The 21,794-nt window shown below is 36.5% G+C and overlaps 1 protein-coding gene across 2 annotated transcripts in view; it reads right to left on the reverse strand.

Moving 5' to 3' along the window:
* RABGAP1L (RAB GTPase activating protein 1-like) overlaps nt 1-21,794 on the reverse strand; it is a 240,393-nt gene that overhangs the window by 90,684 nt on the left and 127,915 nt on the right. For both annotated transcript variants that reach the window (XM_010580655.1, XM_010580656.1), the window contains exons 14-16: nt 15,238-15,312; nt 11,560-11,685; nt 10,051-10,194 (exon numbers count right to left, since the gene is read on the reverse strand). In XM_010580655.1, the coding sequence (XP_010578957.1) occupies nt 10,051-10,194; nt 11,560-11,685; nt 15,238-15,312 (345 nt within the window). The remainder of the gene's footprint in view (nt 1-10,050; nt 10,195-11,559; nt 11,686-15,237; nt 15,313-21,794) is intronic.

Below are 21,794 nucleotides of genomic sequence, written 5' to 3' on the forward strand. Positions count from 1 at the left end.
TAAAACCAAAACACTTCAAATGATGCATGTGCACGGAAATTAAGACTGGCTTAAAATAAATGGAAATCTTGTTATGTTAACTCTCTTTTAGCAAGAGGTTTTCACAGTTCCTTAACTCCCTCTGAAGCCAAGATTCCTTCTGCAGATAGAAGCCCTCTTTGAGAAGTCCTTGCTTTGAGTCCCTCTGCACTCTGAAACAAGATGACTTTTGAAAAGGCCTGAGAAGAAGATTGGGAACAAAGAACACAGAAAGGTAAAGATCCGATTTTGTAGGATCCAGTTTGTATCCAGTGAGATCTCTGTGACAGAAAGGATGCTCAAGGCATCTTCTTCCTTTCTACCCAGCAACTGGAAAAAAGGAAATTAAGGGGGCAAAGCGCAACAGCCAAGTGTGGAGCTGAAGAAAGAGTTAAGCCAAACAATTTAATCATGTATCATCTGGACAACATTTGCATAGGGGATGACTTTGGAAATTATCTCCTGTTTTAAAGCTTCTCTTCAGAAGACAGAAGCCTTGGGAGAAGGTAGGCTATATTAAATACTAGCATCTCTCCCTCTCCAACACAGACCACCTGACAGACCTTCCTCTGGTTACATGGCAATACCCTCTGCATCATTTTCACAAAGAAAAGGAAGTGAATCTCTTTAAAAAAAAAAAAGAAAAAGGAAAATTCATTTTTTTAATCAATGTCCTTATCTGTGGTTTTGTTCCTAGAGATGCATGACATGTAGGAGGAAATAGTGAAGATATTGATAAAATATTCTCTAAAGTTCAGCACCAGGTAAAGAAGATACATGTGAAAGTCAACTGAGCACCTCCTTAAGGTTGGAGAAGTCTCAAGCCTCACATGACATGCCTTCAGGAGAACCAGTTAACCTGTTCCAGCTTTATAACAACTGAATTTTCCTTTTTTCAAAGAGAGATTAGCTATTCAACTAAAGTTATTTTGACATTGTTTTGTAATTCGAAAGTGTTTCATAATTATGTGTTCAGTTGCACACTCTTTCAAAGGAGCTACAGAGGGTAATTGGGGTTACAAACTCTGCAGGAGAATTAAAATTCTATTTATGTTTTGGATTGCTTCCAGCAAAACATTTGGTTGGCAACTCTAGTATGTTGAGAACACAAAATAAACTTTAGGAATGTCACAAATGTATTTATTTTGCTGACAACATAAATATATGGTCTGAAGCTCAAATTTCTCTTTGTAAGTAACGTAGACTTGGAGCATGCTCTGCAGGGATATGCATGTTAATTAACATCTTTTACTCAGATATAGTTTGTATAGCTTGTACATTTTTTCTAGTTCAATGACAAGACAACTAAGGGAAAGAAAGGTTAACTCTTATTGAAATAAGGCACAACATAATACAGCAAGCTTTGTATAAGGAACAGATACAGCTATCTTACTAAACAGTTACATTAGAGAGAAAAAAAAAGAAAAACCAAGTTGCATAGAGACCTTACTGCTAACGTATGAGGTATAGTCGACTTCTTAGACTGGACTTCCCCCAGTGACTCCATATACATTGCCTGCTACTGTAACTCACACCAGGAAATGCTATAACACAAGAAAGAGGAAAAGAAGATACAGAAATCTCCATCCTGATACTATGATACTGTGAATAATACACAAACCCAATTAAAACCAGTTGACTGAATTATTAGATAAGCAAGTACGAGGGAGATGGTAAAAATGGCACCGTGGGATTCAGTATTTACTGTGCCACTTTTCTGTATTTTTGTCCTGGTTTCAGCTGGGATAGAGTTAACTGTCTTCCTAGTGGCTGGTACAGTGCTATGTTTTGAGTTCAGAATGTGAAGAATGTTGATAACACTGATGGTTTCAGTTGTTGCTAAGTAGTGTTTAGAGTAAAGTCAAGGATTTTTCAGCTTCTCATGCCCAGCCAGTGAGAAAGCTGGAGGGGCACAAGAAGTTGGCACAGGACAGAGCCAGGGCACCTGACCCAAACTGGTCAACAGGGTATTCCATACCATGGGACGGGACGTCTAGTATAGGAACTGGGGAGTGGGGGCGGGGAATCGCCGCTCAGGGACTGGCTGGGTGTCGGTCGGCGGGTGGTGAGCAATTGCCCTGCGCATCATTTCTACATTCCAATCCTTTTATTACTACTGTTGTCATTTTATTAGTGTTATCATTATCATTATTAGTTTCTTCTTTTCTGTTCTATTAAACCGTTTTTCTCTCAACCCACGGGTTTTGCTTCTTTTTCCCGATTTTCTCCCCCATCCCACTGGGTGGGGGGGAGCGAGTGAGTGGCTGCGTGGTGCTTAGTTGCTGGCTGGGGTTAAACCACGACAATTTTGCAGCATGAAAAGGCACACGATAAATACCACCAGGCAACCATGAACCTGTATTAGTATGATTTTGCATGAAAATTTGTTTGGTTGGTTGCTTTTAACAGAAGTGAATGGGATTTAGGAGTGCTATTGAATATTTGCATGTTTGGGGTGATTTTCACATAATTTGCTGCTGAGATGTTGCTATGGATGAATGAAGGGAAAGAGTGCTATGAGATTAGCACTTTTTTCTCTCCAGCTTCTGTGACTGTTTTCAAAGGATAAAAATCACAGCCACAGAACTTTAAGTCATTTCCACATATCGAATTGCTCTTTGACGTTGGGTATTTCTGCAGTGGCATGTTCCTAATTCACAGGCAGCTAGTTATGGGCTGGCAGCATGCTTTCTCCATTTGCTTGACCAAGCCATACACTAACATTACTTTTCTGGTTTTCAGTGATTTCAATTACGGGGCTTTTAGACATTCCTTTCCCTCCTTCCAAACCTGATTAATATGGGGACAAAGAAAGGGGCTCAGGCCCTTCAGTGATACACACTAGGCATCATGGGCCTTATCATATAACGAGGAAAAAAAAAAAGAGGCCTCGTATCTCTGTAGATAAGACAGGTCCTCCAGCTCTCGTATGGAAACAGGGGAGCAGGAATCTTCCAGACCCCAATTTTCTTGAGGAGACAAGATGAGGGGTTCAGAACATCTCTTGACAGAGAGCTGTGCCTCCTTCCCCTCTACACGTGGTCACATAACACACAGAAAAATGCATGTCCATGTTAAACCAATGTCCTGCTTCCCTGCACTCCATCTGATCTCCTTCCCAGTGTTCATTCTTCGTCTTCTCCTTTTTTCTGCCACAACATAGTCCTGGCCCTTGCCCCTCTATACCCTGATATTCATCTTCCCTTTACAACAATCACTTGAATGCAAAGTTCACATTGATTTTACATACTTAGAAAATTCAGTACGGCCTCAGATTCCAAGCACGAAGTAATGGTAAGTGGTTTGGCACAGGCAGACTGCGCTACCCTCTTTTTTAAAAACAGTCCCCAAATTAGCTTAGCTTCCTGGATTTGTTCATGGAATATCACCCTCCCATTTGTGATACTTTCCTTCAGTTATTTCTGAAGCGTTTTTGAGGACTGCCAAGACTGCTTAGAATATGCTGCTATTCAAATACAGCAGATGGCACTGCTGTTAAGTAAGCATTATGGAAATTTACTGTATTCCTAGAAAAATCAACCAAGTGAACATCAACTTGTAAGTGGCTAAAATATTTCAGTCGCAATGGGGAAAGTAATTCAGAGACATACTGTGACATGACATTCGATGTCTCTTCCCTCTAAGGCACAAACTAGGTCATTCAAATAGGTCCCTCATCTTTGGTAACTTCTCACCTGTATCTTAGAACATTTTCTGAAACAGAAGCAGCCTCAACATTTTAGGGCTGCAACATTTATCAACATCGCCAAAAAGGTACCTTCTGTTCACATAAGTTATCTTGAATTGCAGATTGTTGTGAAACTGTTTTTTCTTTGCTCATGCTGAGCGTTTATCACCAGCCTTGTTATTTTTGGGATAAACAAGCTGCAGCTATGAATGGAAGATACATAAATTATGGATGCTCACAGGAACAGCTGGACAACATAGTGTAAAGGGTTATGTTAAACCCTGTGGCTCCCCAAGAACCTTTTAGATGTACTCTATTAAAATACTCTTCTCCTCAGTCCAAGCTTGAATTATTATAAATTCTGTGTAGCTTTAGAAGTGAATAGAACATTTTGTGTTCCCCTGTCGCTGTGGCAATACAGAACACGGTATTACAAACCTCCAATATTTCTGCTGTTGATTGAAATTTTATATCCAAACACCTAATACCTCTTATGACCTTCACTTTGAAAAGAACTTAAAATTCTTTATTGTTATAATCTGAATGTTTTAAACACATACATAACAAAAGCTTTAAAAAGTTCCTCCAGCAAACACACAATCAAATACTACATCCTTTTTTCTTTCTTTTTAATTTCTGTTCTAGTACTGAAAAAACCCCACAGTAGAATACAGCTGTAGTCATCAGATAAATTACGCTAAAATTACTTTTAATGTGGATTTAAATAACTCAGCTAAATACACAGAAGCAAAACACCCAGGGCCAGAGAACCTGAGCTAACTCCATTGCCGACCTCAAGTGTTTGCAACAAAAAAGACTATGACGACTGACATGTCAGCAGATGCTTGAATGTAGCAAACCAGCATTACCATTGGACATGTATGTTCAGATTCTAGTCTTCCATCTGGAGTCTGAGAGACAACCTATTCTCTTTCTTCTTAAATTAATTAAAAGCTAGTTATAGCAGTCTCAGAAATAAATCCTTTCCAGTCTCTTTACATGAAACAGCAGTGGTTGATAAAGACTTCAGAAAGGAGACTTAGCTCTCTAGCAGGCATGATGCAAGGAGCAATGGACAGGAGGAAAGACAGAGTCTAAATGCCAAAGTCTAATCACCTATATTCATAAGCAGGAAAACAAACCCCCCCCCAGCCGCTTCCAACTCACATGTATGACATTGACTTTACGTTTGTAAACAGTACTGAAATAATGCAGGCACTTTCAGCACAGATCTATCCATACTTTGAATTTAAGCCTAGCTTTTAATATGCTGTTACTAAAAGAGATTTTATTTCTAGCAAGCCCAGTCTGCTGTTTGCCAAGATTTATTAAAACACTCATAACTGGAAGGGTTAACAAATGTAGACAACGTGTCAACAACAGGTAATTCCAAAAAGTTCAAATTTTCTTCCCCTATAGATCTACAGAAGATAAACAACTGTACACAATCTTTTATTTAATTCACATTTCATCCGAGTGCAGATGTACAGAGGAAGTGGGCTTGTTCCTGACTCAATTCCTGAGGAAGTTTAATAAATTAAAATGTTAATCTGTTCTTTCTCAACTCTGTTGAAGGCATCACAGAAGTATCTGACAGTGACAGATAAAAAATAGCAGGCTATTATGGTATCTACTACTCAGTTAGTACTAACATGCAGAGACGACTGGTCTTATCGTCTGAGTGATACCATACGGTGTAGTGTTTCCTGGCACATCCATTCTTCAGCAAGACACACATAAGACAGAAATCAAATCTGCAGCGCCAATAGTTATAATTCTTCTAAGACCTTCATTATTTCATTATGAAGCAGTGCTCCCAGGAACCATATCTACACAACATGGTGCCACATTTTTACTATCAATAGGTGCTCATTTACTAGCACCAATTCACTCATGTTTTAAAAGATTTTTAAAAACACCCATCAGTGTTCATTATCACAGATCGTTTCTCAAAACTGACTATAAAAGTTGTTTTATACAAAGTTCTGAAAGCAATAGTTGATAAATAAAGGCCAAAGAATGACGGCATCTAGCTTTCAATTCCCACTTCTTCCACTATGCTGCTGTGTGGTACTGTAAAAGGTAGTTTCACTTCTTTGTTATTAGCTATATTAGAAAACATTAAATTATTTCATATTCAAAACTGTTAGATGATCAGTTGCATCCCTTTCTATTCAGTCTTGATTATAGAACGGCAGCTTAGTAGTCAAACCATTAATTTTTATAACAAGACTATGTAATTACTGACAATAAAATATACAAATATCTGTACCAGCCCAGAAAAGGCAGCATGTAGTAGGGTTTTTTACATACTCCTTAAAAGGAGACAAGCACAATCCTTAAGTATTTTATATCCCCAAGAACTGCACCCCAAAATAGACAGATTTCTTTAAAACAGAGGTTATCAATAGTGTCTCAAAATTCAAGGTTACTAATGGAATGACAGCTTGAGCTCTGAACCTCCTTTACTTTTGGCAGTACTGTATATATGACAACCAGTTAAAGTATTTTCTTTTTTAAGCAGAAAAAAATCATGAAAATTTTAAAAATGCTTATAAATTGTCTGCAACTGGTTTGGGTATTTTCTCTTCCAAATGCCTAATTAAGGTCACTTATTTAGTGCTTTTAAAACACATTATTTGCATTTTAAATGGCAAAATTATGTTAAATGTCAACTCTTTGATATTCTATAGCATAACCCAGGTGCAATTGTTGCACTGCGGACAGCTTTATCTAAGCAACACGCGCTTTACCTAGATGAGTCGCTATTTCTGAGCATGACTTTAAATAAATAATTTAAAATGGAACAAAAAGAGACAACAAAACAGAGCAGGCTCACAAAGTGTTCAATAACATAATGTCATATTGCTCGATAAGACTGACAAGTCCAAATACAACTCTGAATTTCATCAACAAAGTTGTTCTTCAATGTAAACAGAAAGAGCAAAAGGGGAAGAGACAAATGAAGCAGTTGAAACAGGCAGCTAAAAGGAATGTTGTAGAAAGACCTTCAGCTGATGCTGACATGTTAAAACTTATCTGCGTAGCCAGGCTCAAAAACATGCAGCATGCTGCAATCCCATGAAAACTTTCAACTGGATCAATAGGTTTGTGTTTTTATTACAGGCAGTCAAGCCTTATAATATGTACCATGGCACTGTGGAGTACCTGCCCGCAAGCCCAAAATTTTCTGTAAGCTTCTGTCATAGGAAAGACAAAGAATTCCAAAATATTTCATTTCTAGATGAGGATTGATGACAGATTCTGTCCCAAAGTTATTGAGGCAATATTCTAAGGCCACTGGAAATCTAGGTAATTTGGGGGTTGAATCACATCCTCAACAGCATGGAGACAATTTAAAAAAAAAAAAAAGTCCTAGGAAGACAACAGGATAAAAGAACTCAATCACTTAGAGGCCACAGCAAGTCCCAAATTTGTATAAATTTAAATAAAATTGTTCTTTCTATCAAGTCATATTTAATGTGAGAATGATGAAAAGACGTCAACTGTAATGGCACTCACTTTGATGGGGTTTTAAAAATTTCTCCATAAAACTTAATTCCCATCATAAATTTAGCTACTTTTTCATACGATATGCTCCTGCCCAGGAAGTCCATTCCTCAGCTTGTGCTACTGTTCCACCATGCATGCAAGGGAAGGAAACGTGCCTCCCTGGTTAGCTGTGAAACTACAGGATTTCCAACAGGTATTTTTCCTCTCTGGATTGAGAGTTAAAGAATATCTGTAAGGACCAATTTCACTCTTCCAGCCACAATGAAAAACTAAAAAAAAAACAACCCCATACAAAAAACTCTTGGTTGACACAAATTGTTCATCCATAATTCCAGTATTTTCATGGGGACCAGAGAACCTCCCTTGGAATAACTAGTTGGCAGCACCCATTCAGTAATGGTTTTAACTGTTTTTCTTCCCCTAATATTTTTCTTTTATGAAAAGACTTGCGTAGGATGTAAACATTTTGTCAACGACAGGACAGGGATGTGGAGAAAGCACAGTCAGGAAGGAAGTTGAAGGCTATTTAAAATTCATCTGTATCTATGACAAATTAATGAGAAGGCTGGAAGCTTGTTTTTAAAAACACAAGACAGTTCACTTCAAAGGCTTCTTGATTCTTTGAGGTTTTGGTGGATTTTTTTCAGAAGAGTAAGTTCCACTGTTAGCAGCTGCAACTGATTTTTCTCCTTCCAGTTGCTGGAATTAGAGGCATGCTGTTTGTTCGGCGATAAAGTGAAGAACAATTTAATGCAGACAAAAGTTATTTTCTGACTGCTCCATTACTCCTTCTAGAGGCTGACTGGACAGACAGCTTCGCAATATGATTTCAGTCCTCCATTAAGGAATGGTTTCTTTCTTATTCTGTCTATGGCCATGTGCCTTTAGATTTTACTTTCCTTCTATGATGAGGCCCAACCAGATTTTTATTTTAATATGATTTTAACCTACACTCCTCCCACAAATTCTCAGAAGTGCCAGTTACTTCAGACTGGTTGACTCATGAATCTTAGGAGCAGTTTTCTGATAGTCTACACTGTTGCCTCAGTATGTTGTCTGCACACTGCCCCACTGTTCCTCAAGATGTCTGTACAGATCTTCTTACTTGAAATAAATTTTCTTACCTTTTCTGGTTTATTGTAAAAGAGGCTCCTTTAGCTTTATGTGATTACCCTCCACAAATGCTAACAAGTTTCCCCTTCTCTAGCAGACTCTAGTGTTACACTCTCTCACTTTCCTCTTGGATTCTTTCACCTTCTTTCCCAGAGTAATTCATTCAGACATGCTGAGATAGACACTGCCAGATGTGAGATGAATGCAAATGTTTTAAGAGTTCTTTCTTTTTTCATTCTAAATATTAAATCTATATTAACCATAACTAAAAGACTTCTTTGGCGTACTTTATCCTCAAGCTTAATACAATACAAAGCGCAGGAGCTTCAGACAGGATGTAACTATGCTGTTATCACAATAATCACCAGTAGGAAATGATGTTCTGTACTTCTTGACAAACTGTCTCTTAAAATGGCCAGGTCTGAGGGCAGCTCTACATCAAGATCAGAATGAAGTAATAAACTGAACTGACAAAGAATGATCAAATCCACACCAGAAGCTCATTCTGAAAATTAACTCACTAACAGTTCAAAAGTGATCAAGGGATTGTGTTCAACTACTGCACAACCAAAGACGAGGACAAAGAGCAGAAAAACTAGCAACCTTTCTGCTTTTTCTGTTTGCTTACTTAAAATAATCACGACATTGTAAAAGAAATAGAGCTCAGATATTTATATGGAAATGTAAAATCACTTCACCATTACTACCTCTCGCACTCACTTGGATACCTGGTGGTATTAACCTACCTCTTTTTGATAACTGAGCACCAATATGCAGAAGCAGTGATACTCTTAAGGAAAAAAATGTTGAGTTATGAATGGTGGACCATATTTGTTTGATAATGAACGCTATCAAGGCATGCGCAGCAAGCCTGAAAATTTGCAAGTAAAATAATTCACAACAAAAATTAACAGAACGAACTGGAGTCAACAGTGTTGCATACTCATGAAGCCCTTTCCATTTAAAATTCTCAATTATTTTATTTATTTCTATTTTTTTATGTTTGTGACCCATTTAAATCAGAGAGGAAATCAGTGGCAGTTTCAAAAAACAGGTTCAATTCCACAGATGCCCTGACTTCCTGGTGACAAAAGGAAGTACTAGTATTTTACGAAAATAAACATTCCAGACTATGGATCTATTCTGTCTGGTTTTTTTAAAGGAAGCACAGATATACCTACAATACAGAAACATACCATTTTGTATCTGGAGTAATGCGTTCCTTAGTTGGTATAGTAGGGTAAAAAACAAAAGGAAAGAGCTTTATTCAATTGTGCTGTCTGGCAGTTCTCACTCTTTGTTTAATATCAGGCTATCAAAGCAACATGCAATACCCTTACTGTCTTTGGGCTCTCTGAATCAGACAATTGGGAGAGCTTTCTCTCTAAAAGTCTGCTAGGCTTTTACTACTAGGTATCTTCAAGAAATTAGAATTCCTAACTTTGAATAAATTATTTAACAAATTAAATGAAGAACAGATGTGTGCATCAGATATTCTTAATTAGATCCCTTAGCAAAGAATGAGGTAATCCACAATTCTAATTTTAAAACCAAACCAGCGTTTCACTGAACATCATCTCTTTCATATAACCATGGTTTCTACATAATTCAGTTACATACATTTTGAAATTAAACAGTCAATGACTCCAACAAAACAAAACAAAAAAAGAAACATTCATGGAGTGCAGGAAGGGCTTTCTGATTCAAGTTTTTTTTACCTCACAAAGTAGTAAGTCAATGATGTGGAAGACCATGCAGAGTGGAAACTTGGCAGTAAAGAGAGTGAGGAACCACTGGGATGCATACATATGAGCTTCCAAATTGAGGTCTGAGAAATGGCTATACAAGTCTGGTAACTGCTCCTAGAGTAAAGGAAAAAATAAATGCTTCAGTATTACTCACTAATCCAAGCTCTTCATCTACACTGACAGTACGTACCAGGTTGCTAAACACTGAAAAACACAACAAAGTGAAATCCTGCACAATCCAATTCTTTTGAGCAATGGAAATATGTTTCTTCATAAATTTCAGTGCCCATGTTTACAGTTTTTAGCAAGATATCCACTGTGGATTCTATCACGGTATCAAATAACATACTGAGACTATGTTGAGAAATTACAAAATCTTCAACAGTCGAAAGGCAGAGCAGTTGGGAAATCTATGTCATGCATAGTGTAAATTTTTAAGTTATTCCTTTGCTGTGTCTTGCTATAAATGCTTCTGCTATAGAAACCAATGGATACTAGAACAAGGAGATCACCTTGCAGAGCTTGAAAGCAACAAAGCACACAACTCCATCAGAAAATTTCTCTAACTAGGAGCATATATAAGCAACACAAAGTAAGCACTGATAATCCTGTTGTACACTGATGATATATTCGTATTTAGTTAAAGTAAAATTCTTTGTTAACATATGTAAATATTGAGAAGACCATATGCCAAAGTATCAAATTAATTAGTATGCAATGCTACTCCACCAAGTAGGAAATACACACAATTTGACACGTGAAAAAAAAGATCATTAAATTAACGTCGGTCTGCTTTGTTTGGTTTTAATGTATCTCACAGATATATATGGTCATCCATGATAACTGACTTCAGCAGCTAACAGAAGCACAGGTCAAAGCTTAATGAGCTGTTAGTAACTCCTTATTAGTCAGCACAACAATGTATAAAACTTGCAGCCATTTATTTATGTTAAATTGCTCTGACTATGAAGTAATTCCATCTGAAAAAGAGCAACATATTGAAAATAGTAAAGTCTACAAAATGACCCACACTTGATTCGTATTTCATAAGCATCAGGATGTCCTGATTTGCCTGACCTCTTAACCGTCAACATAATTCACAGAAAGTAGGACACTGATGGTGGCAGCCCAGAAGATACTCTGGCCTTAATAGAACAGAGACATTCTCTCTAAGCAACATCACAAAATAGGGAAGAGTGAGAGTAAGCAAACAGAGAGAGGAAAAAAACCAGATACCTAGGCTGCATAGATACAAAGATTAGCAGCAAGATTGGTATATGTCAAGACAAAAGAAATTAGAAATAAATCTGACTCACAATGTTTGGATCCAGATATTAAACTTCCCTGGTTTGGTTCTACCCCACCCTTAAAAGGAGAGGGTTTTTATTGTCCAGTAGCTTATGGAAGCAAAGCACTAATCTGTTCTTCATGCCAGTATTTCCATTTATGAAAGTAGAAGAATTTGTTACCCTGCCCCACCTGCATTAACTTCTCCAGCTGGAAAAATTTGCAATGGAGATCTTCAAAGTTATTTCTGTAGAGGTCCCTCAAGCCATAGTCATACATTATTTTCACAAATACACAGAATGCCTGCTCCTCCGGCATCTGTTTGGAAAAATACACAAACATGATTTTAAAAACTGAGCTGAGGCTGGAAATGCCTTACACAAATACACACTTATATACCTTACGCATGATGAATTCAGAACCAGGGATATATTAAAATTTTCAGCAGAGCACTCTGAATGTAGAATTAAGCAACTAAAATCTCAACAGGACTATTCGCCTTGAGGAGCACCTTGATTTGGCTCTGTAAGACCCTCCTTTAAGAAAACGTGGGATCATATCATAGGTTCATGAAAATATACAGCTCTACAGCAGCACAACTGTCATCAGTATTCTTTGTGCCAAACAGATATGAGAACAACCAGTACACAACTCTCAGCTACAGAACAATTGGGGAAAAAAAAGAAGAGAAAAGAAAAAAAGACAACAACTCAGGATAGTGATTTCTACTAAGAGAGACTTGGTTAAAAGGGAAAAATTTAGGAGAACTAAGGCATAACCAACCCTCAGTGAGAATAATGCTTATCTACTTTCATCCAAACCCCAGGACATCAAACTCTCTGAAGGCAGGTTTCCCACGATGAATAAGAAAATTACAAATTTTGCCTTCAGAACCTATTTGTGAGCTCAGGAGGGCTGATCCCATCTATTAACATCATGACTTTTTAAGAAGCCCTATCTCCATAATCTCTATTTAATTTTGACCACAATTTCTCATCCAACAGAGTTTAGGAAGGTGGTGCTAAAAGACAAGCTATGTGAGCCACTCTAAAGTTTCGTTTGTGGGCTTGAGCCCACTGAATGTTGGATTTGTGGGAAGCACTGTATCATGAAAACTCCACCGATAAGACATCTCCCCCATTCCCTCCACACCTTCAGGTAACACAATAGTAAGATAGGCACAAGCAGAGTCACTGCAGACCCCAAATCAGGTTTTCAATCACATTAAAAACAACAGTTCTTTTGCAGACACCAGATTGTAACAAAGAAAACAATTATTGAGTATCAAGAATGACAACTCCTGACCTTTTGGTATATTCACTCATTCAGCCTCTTGCCAACCCCTTATCAAATATCAGCAATAGATAAAAGCTCAGTATTTGCTTCAAAGAGAATTTTAGTCTCTTGATATTTACCTCCAGGGTTTCATCTTTTATGTTCAGCCTATGATTATGGCCTGTCTCCAGGGCCATGGGCAGACACTTTCATTTTCATTTTCATTTTCAGACATCATAAATGAAAGTAACTAGTTAGCATAAAGAACTGCCAGATCAGCTGCTAGCTACCTGTCCAGGCTAGATTTGCTGAGGACAAGCTCTTAGGAATCTCAAAGCTCTTTATCACAATCTTATCTGGATGGAATGATCCCCACTGACAGCGGATAAAAGCTGCAGACAAGGTAAAGGGAAGAAATAGTTTTATCCTGACCAAAAGGCTTGAATCTGCTTTATTATAAGATGAACACAAATCTCAGTTTTTTTGGTAAAGTAACAATTATTTCTAATAAAATGACAGATGCTCATGCACAAGCACACCTACCTTGCACACTCAATCAGACACACATGCACTGACAATCATTCCTCCCCCGAGACGGGGAGAGGGAGCAAGAACAGAGGTAAGTACTAAGCCAAAGTCATTTACAGGCAGAGGCCACCGAGTCCTCGTTCTCAGTGGATAGAGGTTCTCCAATATTGCCAACCCCCAAAATTTAAAATCATAGATCAAGTTTTCATTTCTTATTTTATTTATTTTAAGCAAAACACATATTTTTTTGGCATTTCCATTCTGATTTTTAGCATTTAGATATTTGCTCCTTATTATCTTTTCTTTGGAATCACAAAAGCCAGAAATTTACCTTTTTTTTTTAAATTAAATTTTAGTTTTTCACATAGCAATGACTCCAAGACATAGACAATAAGAAAAAAAAGTCAAATACTGTAAGACTTACAGTAAAACGATTAGAGTTGGCAACACTGTCTTCCCGTGATTGGAAGTTACCTGCTCATCTTTGATGGGAATTTCATCAAAACAGCAAAATCACAAAAAGCCAGGATGGAGGCTCAGGCTACCCAACCATCCCTGAAACATATCTACACTGAAGAGAAAGGATATCCTGTCCCAGAAAAAAGGGAAAGGAAGGGCTCTAGAAATCCATGCAAAGATACAAGAGTTAGAGTGGGTCTTACAAGCATTCATAGCATACTGATTGGTTGGAGAATTTGAGAAAAACAAGAGTTTGAGGACATCCCGGGAAGCTCCCAACTTACATGAGTTCATTGAGACTGCTTCCCTTCCCCCCTTTCTCTGATTATTTCAGTTTAATACCCTATTATGAAAGCAAATGTTATAAAGGGCATATTAAAATGAATGTAATTGCCATTTAGTATTCCCTGTGTACAGGGCAATTTCTTCTAACTCCAGAAACACTAAAAACAGAGGTGATTCGCTATAGTAATGACAGCATGCAACTAAGTGAGAGGAGCTGAAGTATTAGTCAAATGTTAAGAATGTGACACCCACTCATTTCTAAACAACTCTGGTATTGAAAATGGCTTATTCTTCCAGTGGAACTTAAAAATCCTTCTTTGGGTAAAAAGTTGATGGCAAAATAACTGTTAGAAAAGCTAATTTGCAGTATAGGTGGGATTGCAATAATGTGACTAATTCAGGTTTATCCTTAAAGAATCTAAAGCTTCTCTGTAACACTGTCACTGTGTATCATGCATGCTCCTTATGTCTTCAAGGAGTCAGAGATCTCACTAGGAATTACAACTTAAATTAATCTGAATTTGAGCTCTAGATGCCTTAGGAAGTATGTGTATAACATAGATACCACCAAAAGCTGACTCAAAACCACAATCTGAAATGTATTTCAACCATGATTAATAATTTATTAATTAAAGCCTGACAGAAAAAGCAGGCAAGAGCCCGTGTAAGAGTTGTTGTTGGGCTTTTGGCTGGTTTATTCAGATATTCTTTACAATACCCACACTACTTGAATCTGCTGCTTTTCCACTGATACATCAAAGTTAAAGCATCTTACAGGTATAAAAATTGTGTATTTATCTATCTATCTCTATATATACATGCACATGTATATATAGGAAGCAACAAATCAAAGTTTGTACAGTTTTTGCTCACAGGCTAAAATATCAAGGTTAAAATTCAGCTTTCACTCAAAAGATTTTATAAAACATCCCTAGGAGAAAAAGTCTCACTGAAAATTAATGAGACTACTTGCTCTGGTTAGCTACTCTGAGAATATGTCCCGAAGTTAAATTCCCCGTAAACACAAAGGGAGTTCACCCACGTGACAACTAAATGAAAAGAAAATATTAGTATGTAACAAACCAGTTTCAGATTTTGACACAAAAGTACTTGACAATTTAATGGATTTCTCCTATATAAAGGAAATCTACATTCATAAAGATAGAAGCTGTTAGTCACTATTTGCCAAAAAGCAACGAGAGGAAAATGAATACAGACAAATAAACAACAGTAAATATCTGTCAAATAGCATGTTACAGTACTACTGATTTTAAAGCTGCTTTCGTTTCAAATATCAAAGCTTTCATTTTGCAATTAACTCACATGAAGTAGAAGCACAGCTGCAAGGAAAGACTGTCCCTGGCAATAGCCAATGTCTTCATCATAGACAGAGTATGCCTAGAAAAAATAAAAGTCAACATATATTTAAAATGCACACAGGCATTATCAAAACGTGTTATAATCAATGAGCTATTCAGAATATGTAATACTATGCAGGCTAAAATAATAAAGGGAGTGAAACTGTAACTATTCTTGCACAGGCTTTCAGGGCACTTAAGAAAACATCTGCAGGTCACCCTCAATCTTCCATAGATGTAATATTTGTGAGTTTTTATTTTTATTTTTCCAACAGCATGAAAAAAGTTGGATGCAATTTCCCTTCACCTAAATCAAGGATAATTCCGCTGAGGTCAGTAATGATATAACTTCAATGACTTAACAAATATGATATAAAAACCAGGGTAGTTTGTGTTGTGGGAAGAGTGCTTGTTTGTTTTTGGAAAAACAAGTTCTGACATCATGAAAGTATAGAGCCTGAGGTTGGTTGTTAGAATACCTCTGAGAACTACTCTAGCTTGAAAATTTAATCAGAAACAGTTTTTCCATATCCTTGTTAAGCTGAAGAATGAACAAGACTCATTTTCATGTGGTATAACTGACATACTACTTTTTTCTTACTCTTAAAAAAACAAAACTAAAATAACCAACCTTTCTTTCTCTCTTACTTTTCCGAGACAAGACGACAGATACTGTTTCTAAAGAGATGTCAGAGGATGTTAAGAATTTGAGGAAACTTGAGAAAGTATAAGCAGCAGCAGGACTGACATTGGAGAAAGAGACATCCTCAGAGAGTAAGTAAGGTACTAAGGTTACAGCCAGGGAAAACAAAAGCACAAGGTCAGAGTTATGGGGAGGAACAAGCCACATGAATCAGAAAATCCACTTTGCCCCCAAACCGCCACCAAGACTGTTTATAGATGAGAATGTTTCAAACTGGAACACCGTGCTTATCTTCTTTTTTTAAGTCTTGAATGACTTCAAGATTGCAAATTCATTGAAAGGAAGCACAGTGAGACTGTGAATAAACAATGTCAGGTATGCTGGGGAACCAAACCCACCTGAGTCTATCATACAATATTTTAAAGTTGGCTAAGCTGCCTCTTCAAAAGGTAAGAAGAATTGTGACTCAAAAACAGATGTGACTCCCTTCCAGCCAACAGTATTATCATAATTGCAAATAATTTCTGCCAGAAATGTTGAAAAGGAGGCCAAAACATATTTAAAGTCCTTAAACCACCTGTCCTTTTTCATTCTGATGGGCAAAAACTAAGAAAGAAATATTTATAAGGAATTCTGTAATGATTTCAGAAGAGAAGATTTCTGTAAAGAATATAACCTGAGTATTCCTTTCAAGGTCACTGTTTATAAACAACTCATCCATACATTTCATAATGCATTTGTAGCTTTGTGATAAACTGAACTGTGACTTACAGCTCTTAGCCATTTGTCTATATTGCTTACCATTCTTTTCAAGTATGTTAGATGGGATTAGTTAGAATCTGATTGAAAATAATCCCAGTCCATTGCTCAGTTTCAGTGGTCAAGCAAATACAAGAAGACTAGTCATATAAATTATTGAAAAAAAATTAATGAACCATTACAAACTGCTTACTAGTTTAAACCAGCTCTAGCCACAAAAGTAGAATATAAAAAATAACTCTGTAAGTATACAATAGCAGATACAAAACTTTGAATTGGAAAAAAAGGATGCTCTCCTGGAAAACATTAATTTAAAATTACTCTTTAGCTACTAAGCACTGAATTAACAGAAATTACTTTCAACACTTAAATTAATATTACATATGACTAATTAGAACGATCCACAGGTTAATCATCATCATCATCATGAGTCTTTGTCTATTTGTTCCCAAAACCTATCAGTTTATGAATGCCTAATATTTTATTTCTGCAATATTCTTAAAAGCTGTATTATTTCTGCTTTTGAAAGGCCAGGTCTGCTTACAAACAGATATGCAGAATTACAAATAATAAATTTGATTTATGATTTCTTCATAGTACATAACAACACTTTTACTTAAAAAAAAAAAGTTGAAAAATTAATAGCAAATTATGAACGCGTGGGGGTTCTCTGTTGTGAGAAGCATTATTAGCACAATAGCTAGTAATTTGCTGAAAACAGCAATAAATTAATCCAAACAAGTTTTAAAATAACTATTGAGAAACCAACACATTGGAACAAACTGCCTCCAAAACTGACACAGATTAAAAAGGAAAGAAAGTTATCAGAAATAAAGAAGCTACTCCTTCTGAGATTGTGAAAAAAGTTGAAACGATGGCAAAAGAGGCAAAATGGGGAGGGTGCAAAAAAATCCTCACTCTGCATGTTAAACATAAAAATATGACAGAAGACCAAGAATACTCTCATCATCAACTTCCTAAACACATTAAAACTAGCAATAAATCCATTTCAAACACATCCAGAGCAGGAAGGCAAAGCCTCTACTTGGAAAATATATGATCAAGGTAGAAAAGTTGTATTTAAACTATAGCAGAAAATCCACATGAACTTTCCTTGTGTCTGTTTTATTACAGAAGAATCACAGGGGTTGTCATCCTGCTGGAACCATTTCTAATGGGATGTGTTGAAGGATCTGTCTCCAACTGAGTATCAGAAGAGATGATAAATGAAAAGGAATAAAAATACTAAAAATTTATTAAGAACAGACAGTATTCACCCAAAAAGCCTGGGGGGGGGGGGTAAACTGGTAATCCACTAACTGGCTGATTAAATCAGAAGAATAGATGACAAATTTGAAGCATTTGTAAAAAGAGGTGATCCACAGAACTACAAATCAGTAAGTACTGGATAATTTGGTTTAAAAAAATATTTCAGATTAATTATTGCACACAGATATATACAGGATATACAAGAGAAAAATGTCTGAGGGCCCCAGTCAGTAAAAGGATGTCATCATTAACAAATCTTTGAAGCAACCAACAACTATGAAAAAAAAATATTAACTGCTTGATCTGCTTGCTTTTTGCAATGCATTTCAACTAGGTCCTTCCCCAAAATCTGATTTTCACAAGCAGCTGTTATCAGATACTTACATACTAACTTCGGTTCTGCATGAGAATTAGATCAAAGTGAGAAAGATTCTGCTGTTAAGTCAAAGCATCATAATCCCAGCAACTAAAGATTTATTTTTTAATGAAGTCTCTAAAATCTACATGATTTCATTGTATTTGCCCAAAGCAAAGAGATTTTTGAAGCTATATGCATATTACATTTCCAATTATACTTTTTTAGTTTTAAGTAACCTATGGGACTTGATATTGCTGAAATATAACGTAATTAACCAAAACAGCCTCAAAAATAAGGATGCTGCCTACAGATACCACTATAATATTGTATTATTAACAAAAGATCTAAGATTAATTATTTAAGATTTGTCTTTTTAAGGGACTGAGGAGCATTAACTTTGTCTTTCCACATGAAATATGAAAACAAAGCAAAATCCCAAATCCTCTATTGCCGTTGCAGTCTTTGTAACTTTGTAATTTCAAGGCAATGGGATTTTTCCCATGACAACCTGCGACAATGTTGTCGTCTTTTTAAGTTATTATTTTCTTAAGCTGTTGGGGAATCTCCAATCACAATACTCTAGTTAACTGAGATTCTAAATATTCTCTGTCTCATAAATGGGACTTAATGAAGATTCTGACTTGAAGCCTACTTTCATTCATTTTAACTAAATGAAGATGTCACAGAATGAAAACATCTTTTTAATAGTTATCTGTCTTCTGAAGAGAAGAACTACTATGCAGTTATTAGTACAACATCATTAGAAAGCAAATACTTTGGAAGCAACAGAGTCTCCTCAAATAAAGTCAATGATAGGGAACTGCCTGCATATTGGGAAAGTGAATGAAGAATCCAGAGATGAACAGAAATTCTTCTCTAAAATAATTAATGGAAAATCTCCCAAGATCAGAATCTCCTGTAGACAGAAAAATTCCAAGTAAGCAGCATTTGAAAGACAAATGGAAAGGTTGCTGATTTGAATTTAAAACCTCAGATTTGGGATTTCTGCAACTACTGTGTATGAGTCCCAGCAGTTTTAAAAAAGGAAGAGTAGAGAGTACGTCTCAAATTCTAGAATGAAACATTTTTCACCATTTTGCATCCTCATAAGCATGAAAATGATTGCTTATAGTTGCTGAAGGTTCAAATGTACTTAAAACAACAAAATGCAAAACACTAACTAGCAAATACAAGCTTACAATCACATTGCCAATTTGCCTTTACCATAGTAACTCAATTACATTAGAAACAAAACATTACAATTACATTAGAAACTAAAGAGAGCTCATGAAAAATATTTCTCTAGTGCCTGCCTCATACAAAGGTCTTACATTTCCAGAGCTTTCACTCCCACACGCACACTTCAGGGCAATGCAGTGGGAAAGGTATGAGCAGAGGCTCTACAGATCTCCATCTCTCATCTGCAATAACAGTATCTCTCCTGTCAGTAATAATGTTTCCTGGCACAGGAAACACTCACTTCTCTGAAAAAGCGACAGGCACACTGGCACAATGCATGTTAACAGCCATACAAGATATCCAGCACCTGTGTCCCAGGAAAAAGGAAAATGTAACAGGAATTGAATGCAAGTTTTTTGGGGGAGAATTACAAGCCTGATTTGCTCTCATTACTTACCTTTGTGTTGCTACCAAAATGACAGAAATGATCTAGGGAATCTACTCGATGTCTGATACAGACATAGCTCTGTGCTGAAGTCCATTTTAGTAGAGTTTAAAGTCTTACATGGTGTCTGAAAAACCAACTGTCTCAAGAAAACATCCATACTTTGATGCAGACTTCTCACACAACAGGGTACTTTATTACATGCTTGGTCGCTGAATAATTTTAGTGACACTATAATTTAAAACTCCATACCTAAATTTATTATAAGGCTAACAGTTTGAAAGTAATAAAATTCCTATAAATGCAGCATTTCAGATGTATCACATTATACAAGGAATTTCTGTGTTAACTGAAAACTGTATCTTTAGAAATCAGTTACTTGTTTATTGAGTATCAGGGAGAAGCACGTATATATTATACAATATGCCTCCTCCAGAGCTATAAGGGCCGAGAGAATGAAGAAATCCTCACATTTTTTCAGGCAGGCCTCCAAACATACTAAAGCCTTCACTCTCTTTCCAGCACTCAAGATTCACAATCCTGACCTTTTCACTAGTACAGCCTCAGCAGAAACCCCATATGCAAGAACAGTACCACTGCTTACTTGCTGAGCACAGATGCACAGAGAAGGAACCTTATTAATATGTAAATGGAAGAAGACAAGATAACATTAAAAATCCTTTGCATGAAACAAGACAACAATATTTACTAAAATTGCTCTTCAACCCAGGAACAAAGAAAACAAACAACTAAAGATAGACAAAAAATAATTCTTAACTGATTCTGTTTATGCTTCTGTGTTTATTCTAAAATTGGCCAATAGACTCCTATAGGAAAGAAAGAGATTTGCTCTCTCTAAAAAATGATCAAACCAAAGTCGACAAATACTGAAACTTCCTGTTTGTAAATTTGAGGAGATGCTACAAATTGAAAAATGTGGAAGAATATGTGCACGCTGAGAAGAGGTGACCATGTGAAAAAAAGATGCTGCAATGAAATGGAAATGAAAATGTAAAAAAAGGATGAAAGTTAGACAATCAGCTTACAGGACAGCACTAAGCAGCAGTTCTGCCATGCTGAAGGATGAGCCAAAGACTAATCCATCATTCACAGCATATCACAGCATAGAAGCTACTGGTCACAGAAGAGCAACTCAAAGACATTTTCACATTTCAATTATACAGAAAAGAAAGCCAAAACCCCCCCATATTGGAACCCACTCAGTATCAGCTTTGCTAGAAAAAGTTTATTATTTCCTCTACTAATGTGGGTACCAACAGACAGACAGGCATTGGAATGACAACTAAAATGGAGTGTTTTGTTTCACACTAAACCAGCTATCACACTGATCCTGTGCATAAAACCTTCAGGCAAGTATGACTGGGATTAGGAAAAAACTTACAAATTTGATCAGCCAAGGAGATAAGTATTTAGTAACAAATTATGTCATGATACAAATGATTCATATCCTTCCATAATGCCTTTGTTTACTGGAAAACACTAACACCAACTTTGAATCTCTGAAAAGTAATTCAACATTTTTCAGAAAATCAGGAAAAACTTGTGTCTATTTTTCCAGTTTGCCCAGTAAGAACACTCACCTAGCTAACCTGACTGATTTCCCTGCAACATACTCCCTTTCTCCTATTAAAGTCACAGTGGTTGTTTGTCGAATAGGAGTTACTTTAATCAGAAAATTAGACAAAACACATCTTGCGTTAAATTCTGCACCGCATACACTCCAAACAGTTGAGAGGACTGTTTCTGCCAAGTGCTTTGATTCCCTGGAGCATTAAGCTGTTAACTACATATGCACGCATGGAAGTAGGTCAAGAGTACTATTCTGCTATGCATTGTAACACAGAGAAT

This window comes from Haliaeetus leucocephalus, unplaced genomic scaffold, assembly GCF_000737465.1.
Source record: "Haliaeetus leucocephalus isolate CR32 unplaced genomic scaffold, Haliaeetus_leucocephalus-4.0 Scaffold730, whole genome shotgun sequence".
NCBI classification, from domain to species: Eukaryota; Metazoa; Chordata; class Aves; order Accipitriformes; family Accipitridae; genus Haliaeetus; species Haliaeetus leucocephalus.